Source organism: Chiloscyllium plagiosum, chromosome 32 (genome assembly GCF_004010195.1).
Source record: "Chiloscyllium plagiosum isolate BGI_BamShark_2017 chromosome 32, ASM401019v2, whole genome shotgun sequence".
NCBI lineage: Eukaryota > Metazoa > Chordata > Chondrichthyes > Orectolobiformes > Hemiscylliidae > Chiloscyllium > Chiloscyllium plagiosum.
Window position 1 is genome coordinate 40,919,414 of NC_057741.1, and position 16,956 is coordinate 40,936,369.

The 16,956-nt window shown below is 42.0% G+C and overlaps 2 protein-coding genes across 6 annotated transcripts in view; one reads left to right on the plus strand and one right to left on the minus strand.

Annotated features, from left to right (window-relative positions):
* Positions 1–16,956, plus strand: part of LOC122539548 (nuclear factor NF-kappa-B p105 subunit-like) — a 96,626-nt gene that overhangs the window by 12,066 nt on the left and 67,604 nt on the right. For 2 of the 5 annotated variants that reach the window (XM_043674523.1, XM_043674522.1), the window contains exons 2-5: positions 1,039–1,160; positions 2,418–2,463; positions 8,243–8,333; positions 12,703–12,743. In XM_043674523.1, the coding sequence (XP_043530458.1) occupies positions 2,422–2,463; positions 8,243–8,333; positions 12,703–12,743 (174 nt within the window). In that variant the 5' untranslated portion in view covers positions 1,039–1,160; positions 2,418–2,421. Of the gene's footprint in view, positions 1–1,038; positions 1,161–2,073; positions 2,093–2,417; positions 2,464–8,242; positions 8,334–12,702; positions 12,744–16,956 lie in introns of those variants that run through there. The other 3 variants (XM_043674520.1, XM_043674521.1, XM_043674524.1) reach the window with 2 other exon arrangements.
* Positions 14,443–16,956, minus strand: part of manba (mannosidase, beta A, lysosomal) — a 228,725-nt gene continuing 226,211 nt past the window's right edge. The window contains exon 17 of the mRNA XM_043674528.1: positions 14,443–14,523. Coding sequence (XP_043530463.1) covers positions 14,449–14,523 — 75 coding nt within the window. The 3' untranslated portion in view covers positions 14,443–14,448. The remainder of the gene's footprint in view (positions 14,524–16,956) is intronic.

Sequence of the window (16,956 nt, forward strand, 5' to 3'; positions counted from 1 at the left end):
TTAAAACATAAAATATATTTGAATTTGCACTTGAGGTGCTGTGATAGTAATGAAATCAGCAGCTCGAATCACCAAGGATAACTCACTGAGATTGTCCCAATCATCAGAAGTGCATTTTATCATTTTCTTACAACTGATTGCTTCTGACAAACTAATCAGAAAAGCAAAATCAATCCCATTTCAGTCCCAGAGCACCCACATACATACATAGCTTGGAAATGCATGATTCATATTCACATCCATCCAGTTTTTTTTTAGGATCACATTCCATGTGAAAATTTATGACGAAAAGAGCTTTCATTTCCGTTATTGTGTCTCTGAGAAATGTTCCAACACATTTACATATAAATACTTTTAGTTTTAGTCAGAGTTAATGTCAGTAAATATCATAAGTAATTTGCATGCAAAAACTGACCTAATACATTGAATTAATAAAACAAAGAACTGTGGATGCTGAAGATTTGAAACAAAAACAGAAATTGCTGGAGGAACCCAGCAGGTCTGGCAGCATCTGTGGAGAGAAACAGAACTAATGTTTCGCGTTCAATGACTTTTCCTCAGAATTGGTATTACTAGGAAGAGGCAGTATAAATGCTGAAAATGGGCTGGGGTGGTGATGAAGTATGAGAGAGAGAGAGAGAATAACAGTCAGATAAAAGGATGGATGATTGTAAGCCAGGGAGAAAGAAAAGCTGATAATGGGGACCATGAAAGGGTTGGCTGTGCTGAAAGCAGTCCATGTGAAGACAGGCCCTGGGATGTGGGAGTGGATAAAGGACACGAAAGAGGAAATTATTGAATTCGATATTGAACCTTGAAGGCTGCAGGATTCCCAACTGGAAGATGAGAGCAGCATCTTCCAGTTTGTACTAAGCTTTGCCGGAGCACTGCAGTAAACCTCAGACAGCGATTTTGGCCAGAGAACAGGGTGATGCGTTGAAATGGTCGATAACTGAAAGCTCAGGGTCATTTTTGTGGACAGGATGTAGATGTTCTGCAAACTGGTCACCCAGTCAGTGTTTAATCTTCCCATTTTAGAGCAGATCACCTTGTGAGCAGTGAACAGAGCAGACTACATTGAGTAAAGTGGAGGTAAAGTGCTGCTTCACCTGGAAGGTATCTCTGGGGCCTTGGATACTGAGGAGGGAGAAAGTAAACAGGCAAGTATTTGCAACTTCTGTGATTGCAGGGGAAGGTGCAATAGGGATGTGTTGACAGTGCGGCGCTCCCTCGGCGCTGACCCTCTGACTGTGCGGTGCTCCCTCGGCAGCTACCGTGGTATCACAGGAACCCCCCAATGCTGTAAAGTTTGGTGTGTGTGTGTGTGTGTGTGTGTGTGTCATTAGCCCTCTAACCCTCACCTGATTGGCTGGTATTTTAATAGACATTAGTGTAACCTGGTCAGTTGATAGAGTCATCTTCTCATTATTATAACTCCCTAACCAACTGCAATAAGCAAATGATGAGCTCCCTTCTTGTTTTCCTCATGGCAGCAAAGGATTACTGTTTGTTTGAACTGAAACGAGTTCCTGTTTCTCTGGAAGATAATTTTCTTTGGAATGTGACAAATGCTCTCATAATGATTGGTATATTTGAGTGGTGCACCTGCTCCACTGGATAAATTTGAGGAGGGGTGACAGTAGAACTTTGAATTCTGCCAAGTATTTGATTGCATTGGGGCAATTCTTAACTTGTATTTTAATGTTTGCTGGTAAGCACATCTTCACACTGTCATTAACAAACCAGATCATTCCAAAGTCTCCTATTTTCTCTCTTATTCCTGTTGAAAATGCAGATGTAGAGCACTTCCAACATTAACCTCTGTCATTTTTTGAGAGTGTGAGCACATCACCCAGTCCATGATGTGTTCACGGTTACCTGAAAACCAGTTCTCGCGCCTGCCTGATGTTCTGTTCTCTGAAACTGTTACGTTGCCATTTAACGGATGATGAACTTGTTACTATTTGTAGGAAACTTGCTGTGCAGGAGTATCCATCACATTTCCAACATTACATCGGTGACTACTTACTGCACTTCAGAAATATTGCGTTGACTGTGGATGTCTGCAGGTTCTCCAAGCTGCTATTGAAATGTGTGTGTTGTTTTCAGTGAGTCAATAACACTTGAATCAGAAACGAATTGCTGGAGAAACTCAGCAGATCTGACAGCATCTGAAGGGTCACTGGACCTGAAACAGTCACTCTGCTTTCCCCCCACAGTTGCTGCCAGACCTGCCGCGTTTCTCCAGCAATTTGTTTTTGATTCAGATTTGTAGCATCCACGGTTCCTTGTTTTTCTTATCTGATAACCTTTGGTACTTGTGTGAATGAGAGTCTCTGTTTGATTGTAGAATCCTAAATCTGATTAAAATTTTAAAGTAACTACAAGTCAGGATTTTTTTTTGTTTCCTATCCTAGATTCATGATGGCTGAAGAGGATACCTATCGTCTTGGAGTCCCTGATGTAAGTGGGATTAATATTTCTGTTTGAATCGAGTTTTGTAAATACCGACCTGTGCAATGATTAATTACAAATCTCTGGTGTGAATCTCAAATATTCATTTGCATACATGAAATGTATTATTTAGTACTGGTGAAAAGAATTGCTCAAGATTATGCAAAACAGGGAGAAATTGTTTCCGGTGGCAGAAGGATCAGTCCGCAGAAAACAAACTTTGACAATATTTAGTCAATGAACCAGAGAGAAGATGGGGAGAATTGTACACATGCAGCCAGTTTTTGTGATAAGGAATGCTCTGCCTGAAAGGGCAATGGAAATAGATTAGCAAGAACATTTGAAAGGGAATTGGAGAAATATTTTGAAGAAGAATGATTTGCAAGATTCTGGGGAATAGCAGGTGGTGATAGGAATAATAGTGGGCTGAATTGTCTCTGTGGTGTTCTAAACTCTGCTGCCATGAGCTGGATTCGAGAAACAAAATATCACCTAAAATAATATGATTCTGAATAATTTAAAGACATCAAATAACTGAGTGTTGTCATGATTTAGAATCTCCCTTTCACCTCAGAACCGAATCAGATCAGCTTGATACTCTTAAAATCTCCAGAGGGGACTACAATGTTTTTGTGTTGTGAAGTTTGATCACAGCTTCTCAGTAGCACCGACTACAGTAAAAAAAATTGCTCCAATTAATTTCAAAAGTTCATTCTTGCTTATTGTTGGCTGCTGTGAAAAATCAGACTGAGGCACTGGGAAAATGTTTAGCCAGGACAGTGATGCCTGTGGCTCACTCCATGGATCTGAAATGAGAAGAGTTTAACTTGCCCAATTGCTGTCCCTCATTTTGATAAGTACAGAACCCAACATGCTATTCACTTTAAATCATAAACATTTCATATTTCGGCTGTACTTTTGTGGTAAATGTGGTTATATCAGTACAGCACACGGGAGAAGAAGTTGAATACTGTCATAAACAAATATCATTGAAGGGTTGTCACAAATATTTGAAGTGATGGTAATTGAACAGTTATTGCAAAATGTTGCAGATCATTTTAATTATTTATTTAGAACCCATCAACAACTTACAACTCTTGTCTCTCCCTTAACAAAATAAAATGTCCCATGGTGCTTTACAGCAGCTTTAATAGATTAACTTTAACATTGAACCTCAAGCTGATGTCGGAGGTGAGGTGATGAATTATAAGTGACATTACAGGAAGACTGAGGTGAAGGAGGGTGGGAATGCAAAATTCCAGTCAGCGGGGCACAGGCAGCTTGGGAAAAGGCTCCCAAAAACCAAAGGCTTCCTCACGGAGCAAAGGCATCACTAGACAAGAAGCCAACACTGGAGAGAAGCCGAGCTCTCCAATGGCCATGATGATCAGTGAGTGCCCAAGTTAAGGTGCTCTGTCACCTGCCTGTTCAACAATGCTACATGGATGGAGGCAGAACTGAACTGATCTGACAGTTCCTGTGAATTGTGCATGGGTGAGATTCCCAATCAATATGACAACTGTTGGTGAAATGGACTGTTTATTCAACACGAGCAAAAGTTTTGCAAGTATGAAAACATAGTAAAACAAAGGAAAGTTCAAGAAGAAATGCGTTAAGCAGCTTTCAGGAAGGCTATTGGATGAAGAAAGACTGAGGCTAGTGAGTGAAAGTGGCTGAGAGAGCCGTCACAGTAACACACCCTTTGTATGAATAAGTGCTCTTTTGCTGTGACTTTGAAAGGATTGGTTAATGGTGAGATTTTGGAAAGAGTGCTCCTTGTTCCATTCCAAGTTTTTTGGCTGTTGTTAAGAGATTTTTTACTAGCTGCTAATTGGGGTATGCCTGAGTTGGGAAAGGTCACTGTTGGTTAAACACATAGTTGGAGCCAGTCAAGACACAAGAATTCTCAAGTGTGTGGTGCTGAAAAAGGACAGTAGGTCAGGCAGCATCCGAGGAGCAGGAGAGTAAACGTTTCAGGCAAAAGCCCTTCATCAGGAATGAGGCTGGGAGCTTCAGGGGTGGAAGATGTAAATGGGAGGGGGATGGGGCTGGGTGGGGGAGGAAGGTAGCTGAGAGTGTGATAGGTGGATGGAGGTGGGGGTAATAGTGATATTTTGGAGAGGAGGGTGGAGGTGGGATGGAAGATTGACAGTTGGGACAGGTCTTGAGGATGGTGCTGAGCTGGGCGATTGGAACTGGGGTAAGGTGAGTAAGGGGAAAAGAGGAAACTGGTGAAATCCACATTGATGCCAAGGGGTTGGTGGGTCCCCAGGCGGAAGATGAGGCATTCTTCTTTCGGGCGTCGGGTGGTAAGGGAGTGGCTATGGAGGAGGCCCATGACCTGCATGTCCTTAGCAGAGTGGGGTGGGGAATTGAAGTGTTCGGCCATGGGGTGATGAGGATGTTTGGTGTCTCTGAGATGTTCTCTGAAGCACTCTGTGAGTAGGCATCGTGAGGGTGGGTTGTTGGGGGGCGTGGACCTGACCAGGCAGTCGCAGAGGGAACGGTTTTTACGGAAAGTGGATAGGGGTGGGGAGGGAAATGTAAGTCTGGTGGTGGGGTCTATTTGTAGGTGGCAGAAAAGGCAGAGGATGATGCGATGTATATGGAGATTGGTGGGATGGAAAGTGAGGACCAGGTGTGTTCTGTCCTTGTTGCAGTTGGAGGGCGGAGCTGCGGGAAGTGGATAAGATGCGCTGGAGGGCATCATCAACCTTGTGGGAGGGGAATTGCAGTCTTTAAAGAAGGAGGTCATCTGGTGTGTTTTGTGGTGGAACTGGTCCTCCTGGGAACAGATACGGTGGAGGCAGGGTAGCATTTTGCAAGAGGTAGGGTGGGAGGAGGTGTAATCCAGGTAGCTGAGGGACTCGGTGGGTTTATAGAAAATGTCAGTGTTGAGTCAGTCACTGTTGATGAAGATGGAGAGGTCAAGGAAGGGGAAGGAGTTGTCAGAGATGGTCCAGGTGATTTAAGGTTGGGGTGGAATGTGTTGGTGAAGTTGATGAACTTCCTCCTTATGGGAGCCCGAGGTGGCGCCTATGCAGTCATCAATGTAGTGGAGGAAAAGGTGGGGAATGGTGCCGGTATAACTGCGAAAGATAGACTGTTCCACGTAGTCGACAAAGCGACAGGCATAGCTGGGGCCTATGTGGGTGCCCATGGCTACCCCTTTCATCTGGAGGAAGTGGGAGGATTTGAAGGAGAAATTGTTGAGGGTAAGGAACAGTTCAGCCAAATGAATGAGGGTGTCAATCGAAGGCTACTGGTGGGGACGTCGGGAGAGGTAGAAACATAGGGCTTGGTGGCCCTGGTCATGGCAGATGGAGGTGTAGAGGGATTGTAAGTCCATGGTGAAGATGAGGCTTTGGGAGTCAGGGAAACGGAAATCTTGGAGAACGTGGATGGCATGGGCGGTGTCCTGAACATATGTGGGGACTTTCTGGAGCAGAGACGATAGGACAGTGTTGAGATAGGTGGAGATGAGTTCGGTGGAGCAGGAGCAGGCTGAGACAATGGGTCGGCCCGGGTAGTCAGGCTTGTGGATTTTGGGAAGGAGGTAGAATCAGGCGGTTAGGGGTTCCCAAAGTGTGAGTTTGGAAGCGGTGGGTTGGAGATCCACTGAGGTGATGAGGTTGTATATGGTCCCCCTTGTCTTCAAGTTGGCGCTTGGCTTCAGCAGTGGAGAGGTCAAGAGGGGGATGCAGTGGTAGTTTGGGCGTACTGACCTCTACATGGCTGAAACCAGGCTCCAGCTTGAAGATAACCATTTCCTACCGCCTCCTGAACCATGACCTCACCACCCCATCATCAAACCATTATTTCCCAGACCCAACATAACCTTATCACCTCAGGGGATCCCCCACCCACAGCTTCCAACCTTGTAGTCTGGGAACCCCGCACTGCCAGATTCTACCTCCTTCCCAAGATCCACAAGCCTGACCACCCCAGGCCGACTCATTGTCTCAGCCTGCTCCTGCCCCACTGAACTCATCTCCACCTACCTCGATACTGTCCTATCCTCCCCTGGTCCAGGAACTCCCCACATGCGTTCGAAAAACCATCCACACCCTTCACCTCCACCAAGATTTCTGTTTCTCTGGTCCCCAACGCCTCATTTTCACCATGGACATCCAATCCCTCTACACCTCCATCACCAAGCTCTCTGATTCTTCCTCTCCCACCAGTATCCTTCCATTGACACTCTCATTCGTATGGCTGAACTGTTCCTTGCCCTCAACAATTTCTCCTTCGAATCCTCCCACTTCCTCCAGATGAAAGGGGTAGCCATGGGCACCTGTATGGGCCCCAGCTATGCCTGTCTCTTTGTTGGCTACGTAGAACAGTCCATCTTCTGAAGATGTCCTCCAACGCATTTCATCCACGTCCCGCACCTCCGCCCTCGAACCCCACCCCTCCAACCGCAACACGGACAACAACCCACCCTCCCCTCCCGGCACCTTCTCCTGCCACCGCAGGAATCACAAAACCTGCACCCCCTCCCTCACCTCCATCCAAGGCACTGAAGGAGCCTTCCACGTCCATCAAAGTTTCACCTGCACTTCCACTAATGTTATTTACTGTATCTGTTGCGCCCGATGTGGTCTCCTTTACGCTGGGGAGACTGAACGCCTTCTCGCAGAGCACTTTAGAGAACAACTCCGGGACACCCGCACCCACCAACCCTACCACCCTGAACATTTTAACTCCCCCCTCCCACTCTGCTGAGGACGTGCAGGTCCTGGGCCTCCTCCATCGCCATTCCCTCACCACCCGATGCCTAGAGGAAGAACGCCTCATCTTCCACCTCGGAACACTTTAACCCCAGGGCATCAATGTGGATTTCACTGATGAAGGGCTTTTGCCCAAATCGTTGATTCTCTTTCTCCTTGAATGCTACCTGACCTGCTGTGCTTTTCCAGCACCCCACACTCGACTCTAATCTCCAGCATCTGCAGTCCTCACTTTTTCCTGCAAGAATTCTCAATCCTGCTCCGCCATTCAATAAAGTTATGGCAAATCTGATTACTCCATATGCCCACCTATCCTCCATAATGATTCACCTTTTTTGCTTTACAATCTAAGTACCTCTGCATCCACCACCTTATAAAGAAGAGAGCTCCAGAGTCCAGTGACCCTCTATGAGGAAACAAAATTCACCTCACCTCTGTCTAAAATGCGTGACACCTTACTTTGAAATAGTGAGCCCTGGTTCTAGATCCTCCCATAGAAAAAACCCCTTTCCATATCCACCGTGTCAAGGCACCTCAGGATCTTGTATGTTTCAGTCAAGTAATTTCTTACTCTTCTAAACTCCAGAGGATGTAAAGCCAGCTGTCCAACCTTTCCTCATGAGACAACCCATACATTCCAGGTGTTGGTTTAGTGAACATTCTGTGAGCTGCTTCCAACACGCTTACAATCTTCCTTAAACAAAGGGAACAATAGTGTACTCAGTACTCTGGTACTGCAGTCTTACCAGTGCTCTGTATAACTGAGTATAACCTGTCTAATTTTGAAATAAGTTCCTCTTGAACATTCTGTTAGCATTACTAATTACCTGCTGTACTTCACACTGACCTTGTGACAAGGATCTCATCTGCACCCCTCCCCTAATCACTTTCCTCAATCTTCGTCAAAACAGAAACACTGACTGAGGATGGCTACCCACCTGATCTCATCAAACACTCTCTGAAAATAACTTTATATTTCCTGATATGAAAGTATCATTAGTGTTTATTTTCTGTGCAGTTTGCACACACTCAGTGATCTTGACTTTTTTCTCCCTCAGATTTATGGTATCGATGATTATAATGCTTTAGAATTACCCAACGCCATGTTTACTTCGCCAATGGGTCCCACAGATTCTCCACTACAGACACGTGAGTATCATTAGATTGAGTGTTTTACGCTGGGTCCTGAATGAAATAACTTCTACTTCTAATACTGTTTAGAAAATTGTGAAACTGTGCTTTAGGTCTGATTTTAAGCAGTTTCCATCAAAAATATCTTGAGCAGGTTTTGCATTTGTTCGATTTTAGTAAATGGTGTATTCTGCTTATCCCATGGTATTTACCTTTAACCGCGAGCAGAGCGGTAAGGTTATTCCCAGTGAAAGATTGACCAAGGTGCAGCTCTTCTTTCAAGAAAGAAAGAGGTTGAGGAGTGATGAGGGAATTCTTTAAAAATGTGAGGGAGGCTTTTAATAATTCTTTCACAGGATATGAGTGTTTTTATTCATTCATGAGATCAAGGTTTGGCTGGATAATCTAGTATTTATTGTCCTTCCCTAATTACCCAGAGGGCAGTTAAGAGTTGCTGTGGGTCTGGAGTCACATGTAGGTCAGACCAGGTCAGGATGGCAGTTTCCTTCCCTAAAGGATATTAGTGAACCAGAAGAGTTTTTCCAACAATTGGTAATGGATTCATGGTCATCATTAGAAGTTTATTAACTACAAATTCCACCATCTGCCTTGGCAGGATTCAAACCTGGGTCACCCGAACAGTACCTGGGCCTCTGGGTTAACAGATCAACAATAATACCACGAAGCCATTGCCTCCCTGATATGTTACTGTTTTGTATTAATAATACTGATTTTGTGAAATCTTCATCTTCTCATTTACTGTTTCAGACATGAACTGAAACATGGAAATGATTTAAGTTATAAATGCTTCCTGATTAAAGCTTTACAAAAATTTCACTAAATATTTCCACTGTGGAAAAACAGACTGAGTTTCAGAAAGTGGTGACTCAGCCCTCAAAGCTACTTAACACAGTGGATACAATTTATCTTTTTATGTGTTCGATGAGGAAAGTGTTGCTATCGAAAGTCTTGTTAGTTCAGTTTTTTTTTCACACTGTGTCACTTGACACATTTTCTCTGTCTGGTTTTCTGCTATAATTTATAAACCACCTGAATACATTTCCATTGCATGCAATGTACTGGTAAAAATTGCTCTCTAACTTCTTTCTTTGTAATTAATTGATTTTAGAGTTAGTACAGACACAATGTTTTGTTTAAAGTACAGGAATAAGAGGTCATTTGTCCTGTCTGTGCCTGGTTTAGTTGATGGCTGATCTGTAGGGGCTATAAGAATTGCATTGGCAGTTCAGTGTTCCAGGGCTCAATAATGGAAATCTAAGGGTCGTTAATTCTTCTGGATTTTGCTCTTTTGAAGGATAAAGACATATTTGTGTCAGGAATTGAAAAAAGAATGGGTCTAGGAGTCCATTTTGCAAAAGCTTTGGAGAGGGGGCAATTGTTTTTAAAAGAATCGTTCCAGTGATGGGGAAATTTCAGTTACAGGGACAGAATGGGGGAAACTGGGATTGTTCTCTGTAGAGAAGTAAAAATTGAGGGAGATTTAATAGAGTTGTTTAAAGTTACGAGATTGACTGTGCAGAGTCAATAGTGAGAAACTGTTTCCTTTAGTGGTGAGATTCAGGGGACACAGATCCAGTGTGATTAGCAAAAGAACCAAAGTTGACTGAAGCAAAAAACCTTCCTAGTCAGTGACTGGTTAGGGACAGAGATGCATTGCCTGACAATTTGTTGAGGATAGAGTCAATCACATTTTATGAAAGAAGAGTGCATAAATATCTGAACACAAAAATTTGCAAATCTAAAGAATAAGGCTAAGGAATTGAGTTGCCTGAGTAGTTGTTGTCAGGAAAAGCGCAGCAGGTCAGGCAGAAACGTTGATTCTTCTGCTCTTTGAATGCTGCCTGACCTGCTGCGCTTTTCTAGCAAGACATTTTCAGCTTCGATCTCCAGCATCTGCAGCCCTCACTTTCTCCTGGTTGTTGTCAGGGTCAACACAGGCTAAATGAATTAAGTGCCCTCGCTGTGGGCTGTAATCAGTCTACCATTCTTTGATTGTATGTATTTTAAAGAAGGGTTGAACTGATGAGCTAAAATTTTGGCTGAGCTGTCCTCCCACCTTGTACCCTCTATAAACCTCGGCTTATTCAAAGTGCAGCTACATTGTCTGCTAATTCAATCCAGGTGCTGTTGCCCCATCACCCCAGTGCTCAATAACCTAAGTTGACCTTTCTTTCCATTTTAATTTATTCATGGGATGTGAGCATCACTGTCTGGGCCACCATTGGTTGCCCCTTGAGAAGGTGAGGGTGAGCTGGCTTCTTGAACTGCTGCAGTCCATGTGCTGCGGGTAGACCCACAATGCCCCTAGGGATGGAATTCCAGGATTCTGACCCAGTGACAGTGAAGGAATGGTGATGTATTTTCAAGTCTGGATGGTGAGTGACTCGGAGGGGACCTTTCCGGGGGGTGGTATCTCCATGTATCTGCTGCTTTTGAACTTCCAAATGGAAGTGGTCCTGGGTTTGGAAGGTGCTGTCTAAGGATCTTTGGTGAACGTTTGCTGTGCATCCTGTAGGTAGAATACACTGACGATACTGTGCGTCAGTGGTGGAGGGAATAGACATTTGTGGATGTAGTGCCAATGTATGGGTTTGTCTCCTGAGGAAAGGTTGGATAGCTGGCCTTATATTCTCAGGAGTTTAGAAAAATAAGAAATTATTGAAATGTACAAGGTCCTGAGGTGCCTTGACAGGGTGGATATGGACTAGGCAGAAGTGGGTACTGTAGATGCTGGAGATCAGAGTCAAGATTAGAATGGTGCTGGAAAAGCACAGCAGGTCAGGCAGCATCGGAGGAGCAGGAAAAATTGACATTTCAGACAAAAGCCCTTCATCAGGAATGGTGAATATGGAAAAGAGCTTTCTCTTATGGGAGGACCTAGAACCAGGGTTCACTACTTCAAAGTAAGGTGTCATACATTTTAGACAGAGATGAGGCGAATTTTCTTTTCTTGCAGAAATTGTGTCTAATCAATTAAAATCTAAATTTTAAAACTGATGCCCCTGTATTTTAGTTCTCCCTGAGTTTGCATTTCTTTCTCTCCATCATTCTCACAATCTTTCAATTCCAGCTTTTTTTTTGCTGCTTCTGAATTGCAGATTTCTACTGTTACACACTTCACACACTTGCACCACTGGCAGTTGTAACTTCAACTGCCTAGATGCTAATCTCTGGAATTCCCTCCGTAAATCCCTCTAACAATCTCTACACAATTAGATGATCCTTAAAATTGACTGGTTACTGATAGCAATACTAATGCGATTCTGTACAATTTTAATTAAATACAATCGTGTGAACCCCCATCTTCGAGCTGGCTTACTATAAAGTTGTTAGTGCAATAGTCAATAGATAATGAACGTCAAATTGATGTAAGCTGTGCTATAATATATTAATGACATCATGTAATGTCAGGTGGAACAAGAGCAGGGTAGTCCATTTGGCCCCTTGAACATGCTTTGTTGTCGAACCCAATTGTCTCTGACCTGGTTATATTGTTCCTTCCAATTTCCTGTCTACCCTTGACTTTCTTATAGATTTAAAATCTGTACAATGTAGCCTTGAATATATGACCCAGCCTCCATTGCTGTTTGGGATAGAGTATTTTTCCAAGATTAATGACCATTCTAGGGAAGAAATTTCTCCTCCGTTCTACCTTAAAAGGGTGAGCCTTTGGTAAATTGTCTCCCAGTTTTTGGTTCCCACAAGTGGGACCATCCTCTCACCATTCACCTTTTGAAGACCCCTCAGAATCTTACATCATTCAGTAATGTCATTTCTTATTCTTCTAAACTCCAATAGGAATAGCCCAATCTGCTCAAACTTCCGAATTACATAACTTGCTAAAGCAGTTGGTCGCCTTGTGCATCTGTGAACATGCATTGTATGTAAGAAATGTAAATGTAAACCATATTTCATGCTGTGACCTTATTTTAAATGAAGTGGTGTGAATGACCCTGTAATCCCTGAGGGAAACACTCACCATTCATTGGCTTGAAGTTGAAGTGGTTTTTTTGTTTGGCACACAGAGGCTCAGATTAACAAGTGTATGAAGCATGAAGTGCTGTCTTGGTGGGCATGGCCTTTTGATGATTTTGTGATTTAGGTGCTTTGAAAGCGTGATATGTTGCCTGTTATGATAAATATCTCTAATTGAAGAGCGGTTTTTACAACAGTCAGGATTTACGAGAAGAGTTTTTTTGCAATCTCGGCCCTACAAGAGAATTGTTTTTCCCCCATTAATGGGTAAGGGGATTTCCTGCAAAAGATCTTCATTCAAATTAGACTGCAACTTGTTTATGAAATGTATCTTTTGTAAGTGCTGATTTTGCTGCTGTAATAATCATTGTGCCTTTTCTTATGTTCCCAGCTGATGGACCATACCTACAGATTCTAGAACAACCCAAACAGGTAAGAGAGGACCATCAGCAGCAATGTTTCCTTGCACTCCAGATCAAAGCCACCTTGCTCTTGTTAACAGCATCTTGTAGTCCATTAGTCGCTTAAGCACAGAACCTGCCACCATTGGCCCATTGTGTCTCTGCCATGCCTTTGAAAGATGCAGCAAATATCACGACTGTTCCCCTGCAGCCTTACCCCAGTCCTGCATATTTCTCCTGTGCAAGTGTTTATCAAACTCCCCTTATAAAGATAGTATTGAATCTGCTTCTACTGACTGTTTTATTCCAGATCATCATAACTCATTTCATTAAAAAGCAATTTCTGACATTCCCTATAGATTATCTTTAATCTATGTCATCTGTGACTGACCCTGTCCACAGTGGGAAAACATTTTTCCCTCCCCATTCCATGAAAGCTGCATATCATTCTGAATGTCTCCTTTAAATCTTCTCTCGACCTTCTCTGTTCCACATAGAACAATCCTGTTTCTCCAGTCAGTCTATGAAGAATCTCACTCCTACAAACTTCAGTGTCCTCCCCGAGGGTACAATTGATGAATATTTCAGTTGATGTGATTTTCATACCTTTACACAACACCTTGAACAATTGAAAGTAAGTTTTGGAAAGCTGAGGTTGAGTTTGTTTGAACACAAATTTGAGAATTGATTATAATTGCCTTTGTTTGAGAACTTGTAATGTTGATGAATTGATATTATTGGAAAGTGGAACAGTATTAAAGCTGAAACATATTTAAGATGATCACAGAGAATTACATGAGACAAAAAGTGCCAGTTGTTGTCAGAATAGGAATTGTACCAGAGAGGAAAATGGGGAATTTATTTTTTGATGCAGTGAGTTTTTACAAACTGCAGTGCACTGCCTGAAAGGTTGGTGTTCAGTTTTAACTTTCAAAAGAAAACTGGATAAATTCTTGAAGACAATCAGGGGAGAGCAGGGAGTGTATCTCAGATTTGATCAATCTTTCAAAGAGCAGGTGAGGCATAGAGGGCTGAAATCTCTCCTTCTGTGCTGTTGGATTCTGTTCTAAGGAGTCCGTAAACTTCTATTTTCAAAGATTAATAAGACAGTACTGGAAGAATGTTAAGGATTATGAAGAGGAAGCAAAGCTTTTATTCTAAATCCCAGTTGCTGAATAAATAGATATTATATTATATAACAGTCCCGGTGTTATCCTCATTTACAAACTGTGAGCAGTGGTTAAGGACATATGTTTGTAGATAATCTAGGACATGGGGTACAGTTGTTACATTTAGTTACTCAGGTAGATCTGGTGTTTATCCTCAGCTATCATGTATTGCCCATGAGGGGTGAATCATACCAGGATGATGGGAGGGCCTTTAGAAACCAGCAATTGAGAGAAATTCCTGTAAATTGACAGCAGCTGTAATTCCCTAAATTGCATTTTTGGATTAGACCAGAATATCAGGATTGGAAGAATCAGTCAGAAATGATCAGCTTTTCTAGTACTTCTTTCAAACAATAGATATTTTTGATGCTTTTCTCTGGATAGAGATTGTCTTCCTTTTGGGTCAGTACACGCAGTTGCCATTTCAAATTATTGATTTAGAATGATCGCTGAGCTGGTTGGTTCTACACAACAACCAGTATTCACCTTGATGCTGACGTGATAGCGGCTGGTTCACTATCACTTGTGGAGTTTTACGATTGGTGGTGATATTGTTTCCTGTGTTTGTTATTTCATTTGTATTTGTACGGTGTGTTTGTCAAACTGGTGAAGGTGCTTATCTTCCAAGGATCCTAAAGAAATCTGTTGAGAAAAGAGAAACAGATTGTTTCATAAACCTTTGTAAAAACAATTTATGAATAGGTATGAAGAACAAATTATATTTTAAAGTGAAGCCAATCCTGTTTAAACAGTAGCAACCACAAAATAAACCACATGTCCTCAATATTAACCTTTGCATTGTCAGTAAATGACAGTTTTCTAGACATTGGGTTTGTAATTCTGGCAAATATTCACAATAGGAAGGAAGTCAACGTATGTAATAAATGTCAGCATTGAAATGTGTATGTATGCATCTCCAAATGATGACTATCTCAGTTCATTGAAACTTCCTCTTCATCGTATCACATAGAATTTTCAGCACAAAAATTTACAATTTAGTCCAATCATTCATGCTTTGCACAAATCAGCTCCAGTCCTCACTCATCGCCTAAAATCTCATCCATGTAAATATGTCAAGCAAGAGTGCGTTCCCTATTATATTAATTGATCATAAATCCAGTAAGAAAGATCAGGAAAATGTACCTATTTCCAAACTCTAATTAGACAAATGTTTCTTTGGGAGGAGTAATGTTTTGTTGACGGTAAGTTAGTGGTAAATGTGAATTGGTCATTGTTTGATTTTATAAAGCAACACATACTTTACAGGCTCGAGAGTGTGGTGCTGGGAAGCACAGTAGATCAGGCAGCGTCTGAGGAGCAGGAAAATCAACATTTCAGCATAAGCCTTTCATCCCAGATGAAGGGTTTTTACCTGAAACATTGATTTTCCTGCTGCTCGGATGTTGCCTGATCTTCTGTGCTTTTCCAGCACCACACTCTCGACTCTAATCTCCAGCATCTGCAGTCCTCATTTTCGCATACTTTACAGGCTCCCAGATGTTATGATGCCAGCTGATGGTACTACTGGACATGTCACATTCCACAGTGAAACTTCACTTGATAAATTGTGTGTTTAGTTTTTGCAGTTGGTGGCAGCTGTGGTTAGTCACTACAACATATTCACATGAAGGTGCAGATGTTCTTTAACAACAGACCCTAAGTTTATTCAGTAAAAAAAACAAACAAATCTATTTATAGTTATTATAATCTTAACACAAGCATCCCTATCCAGCTTTTTAAATCTGACTCTTTCAAGATTTTAATAATTCCTTTTTGAGTCCACTGGCATGAATTCTGAACATCTAAGCATTTTTCAACACTGACATGTTGAAGAATTCTGTCCAAACTCTTAAACGTTTCATAGACTTGAAACCACTTCTATCGAGGTGACTAGTTCTACCTTCTGAACTAAACTCTGGATGCTCTTGAACAAATATTTCAAATCTTCTGTTGTGATGTCAAACCTGTACCAGTTGCCTTCATATGTTTGCTCTGCCTGTCATAAACCCAACATTAGAAATAGTTATCCTTTAATACCACAGGGCTCTTCCCAGGCCTGACTATATCTTCTTGGAGTTAATACATATAGATCACTCTTCCAAATGACTTTCTTAATGTTTTAAAAATGATATTTGCAGATTAAAATCTATCTGGCATTATTCAAATAAAATCCAAATTTCAATTATGATCATATATATTACAATTGCCAGGCAGTTACCATCTCCAATAAAAACAATCTAACCACTGTCTCTTGATATTCAAGCATTTAACATAAAATATAGATGGGAGGCAAGGGCCTAGTGATGTTATCGCTAGACTATTAATCCAGAAACCTAACTCTAACCCGGGTTTGAGTCCAGCCATGGCAGATGGTGAATTTCGATTCAATTAAAAATCTGGAATTAAGAGTCTAATGATGACCATATGACCAGGGAAAATGCATCTCGTTCACTAACATCCTTCAGGTAAGGAAATCTGCTATCCTCACCTAGTCTAGTCTTCATGTGACTCCAGGCCTAAAGAATTGTGATTAACTTCTAACAATTCTATTAGTTTTAAAATAGTGATGGAAAAGGATAGACCAGATCTAAAAGTTGAAGTTCTAAATTGGAGAAAGGCCAATTTTGATGGTATTAGGCAAGAACTTTCGAAAGCTGATTGGAGGCATATGTTCGCAAGTAAAGGGATGGCTGGAAAATGGGAAGCCTTCAGAAATGAGATAGCAAGAATCCAGAGCAAGTATATTCCTGTCAGGGTGAAAGGGAAGGGTGGTAACTATAGGGAATGCTGGATGACTAAAGAAATTGAGGGTTTGGTTAAGAAAAAGAAGGAAGCATATGTCAGGTACAGACAGGATAGATCGAGTGAATCCTTAGAAGAGTATAAAGGAAGTCGGAATATACTTAAGAGGGAAATCAGGAGGGCAAAACGGGGACATGCGATAGCTTTGGCAAATAGAATTAAGGAGAATCCAAAGGGTTTTTACAAATATATTAAGGACAAAAGGGTAACTAGGGAGAGAATAGGGTCCCTCAAAGATCAGCAAGGCGGCCTTTGTGTGGAGCCACAGAAAAT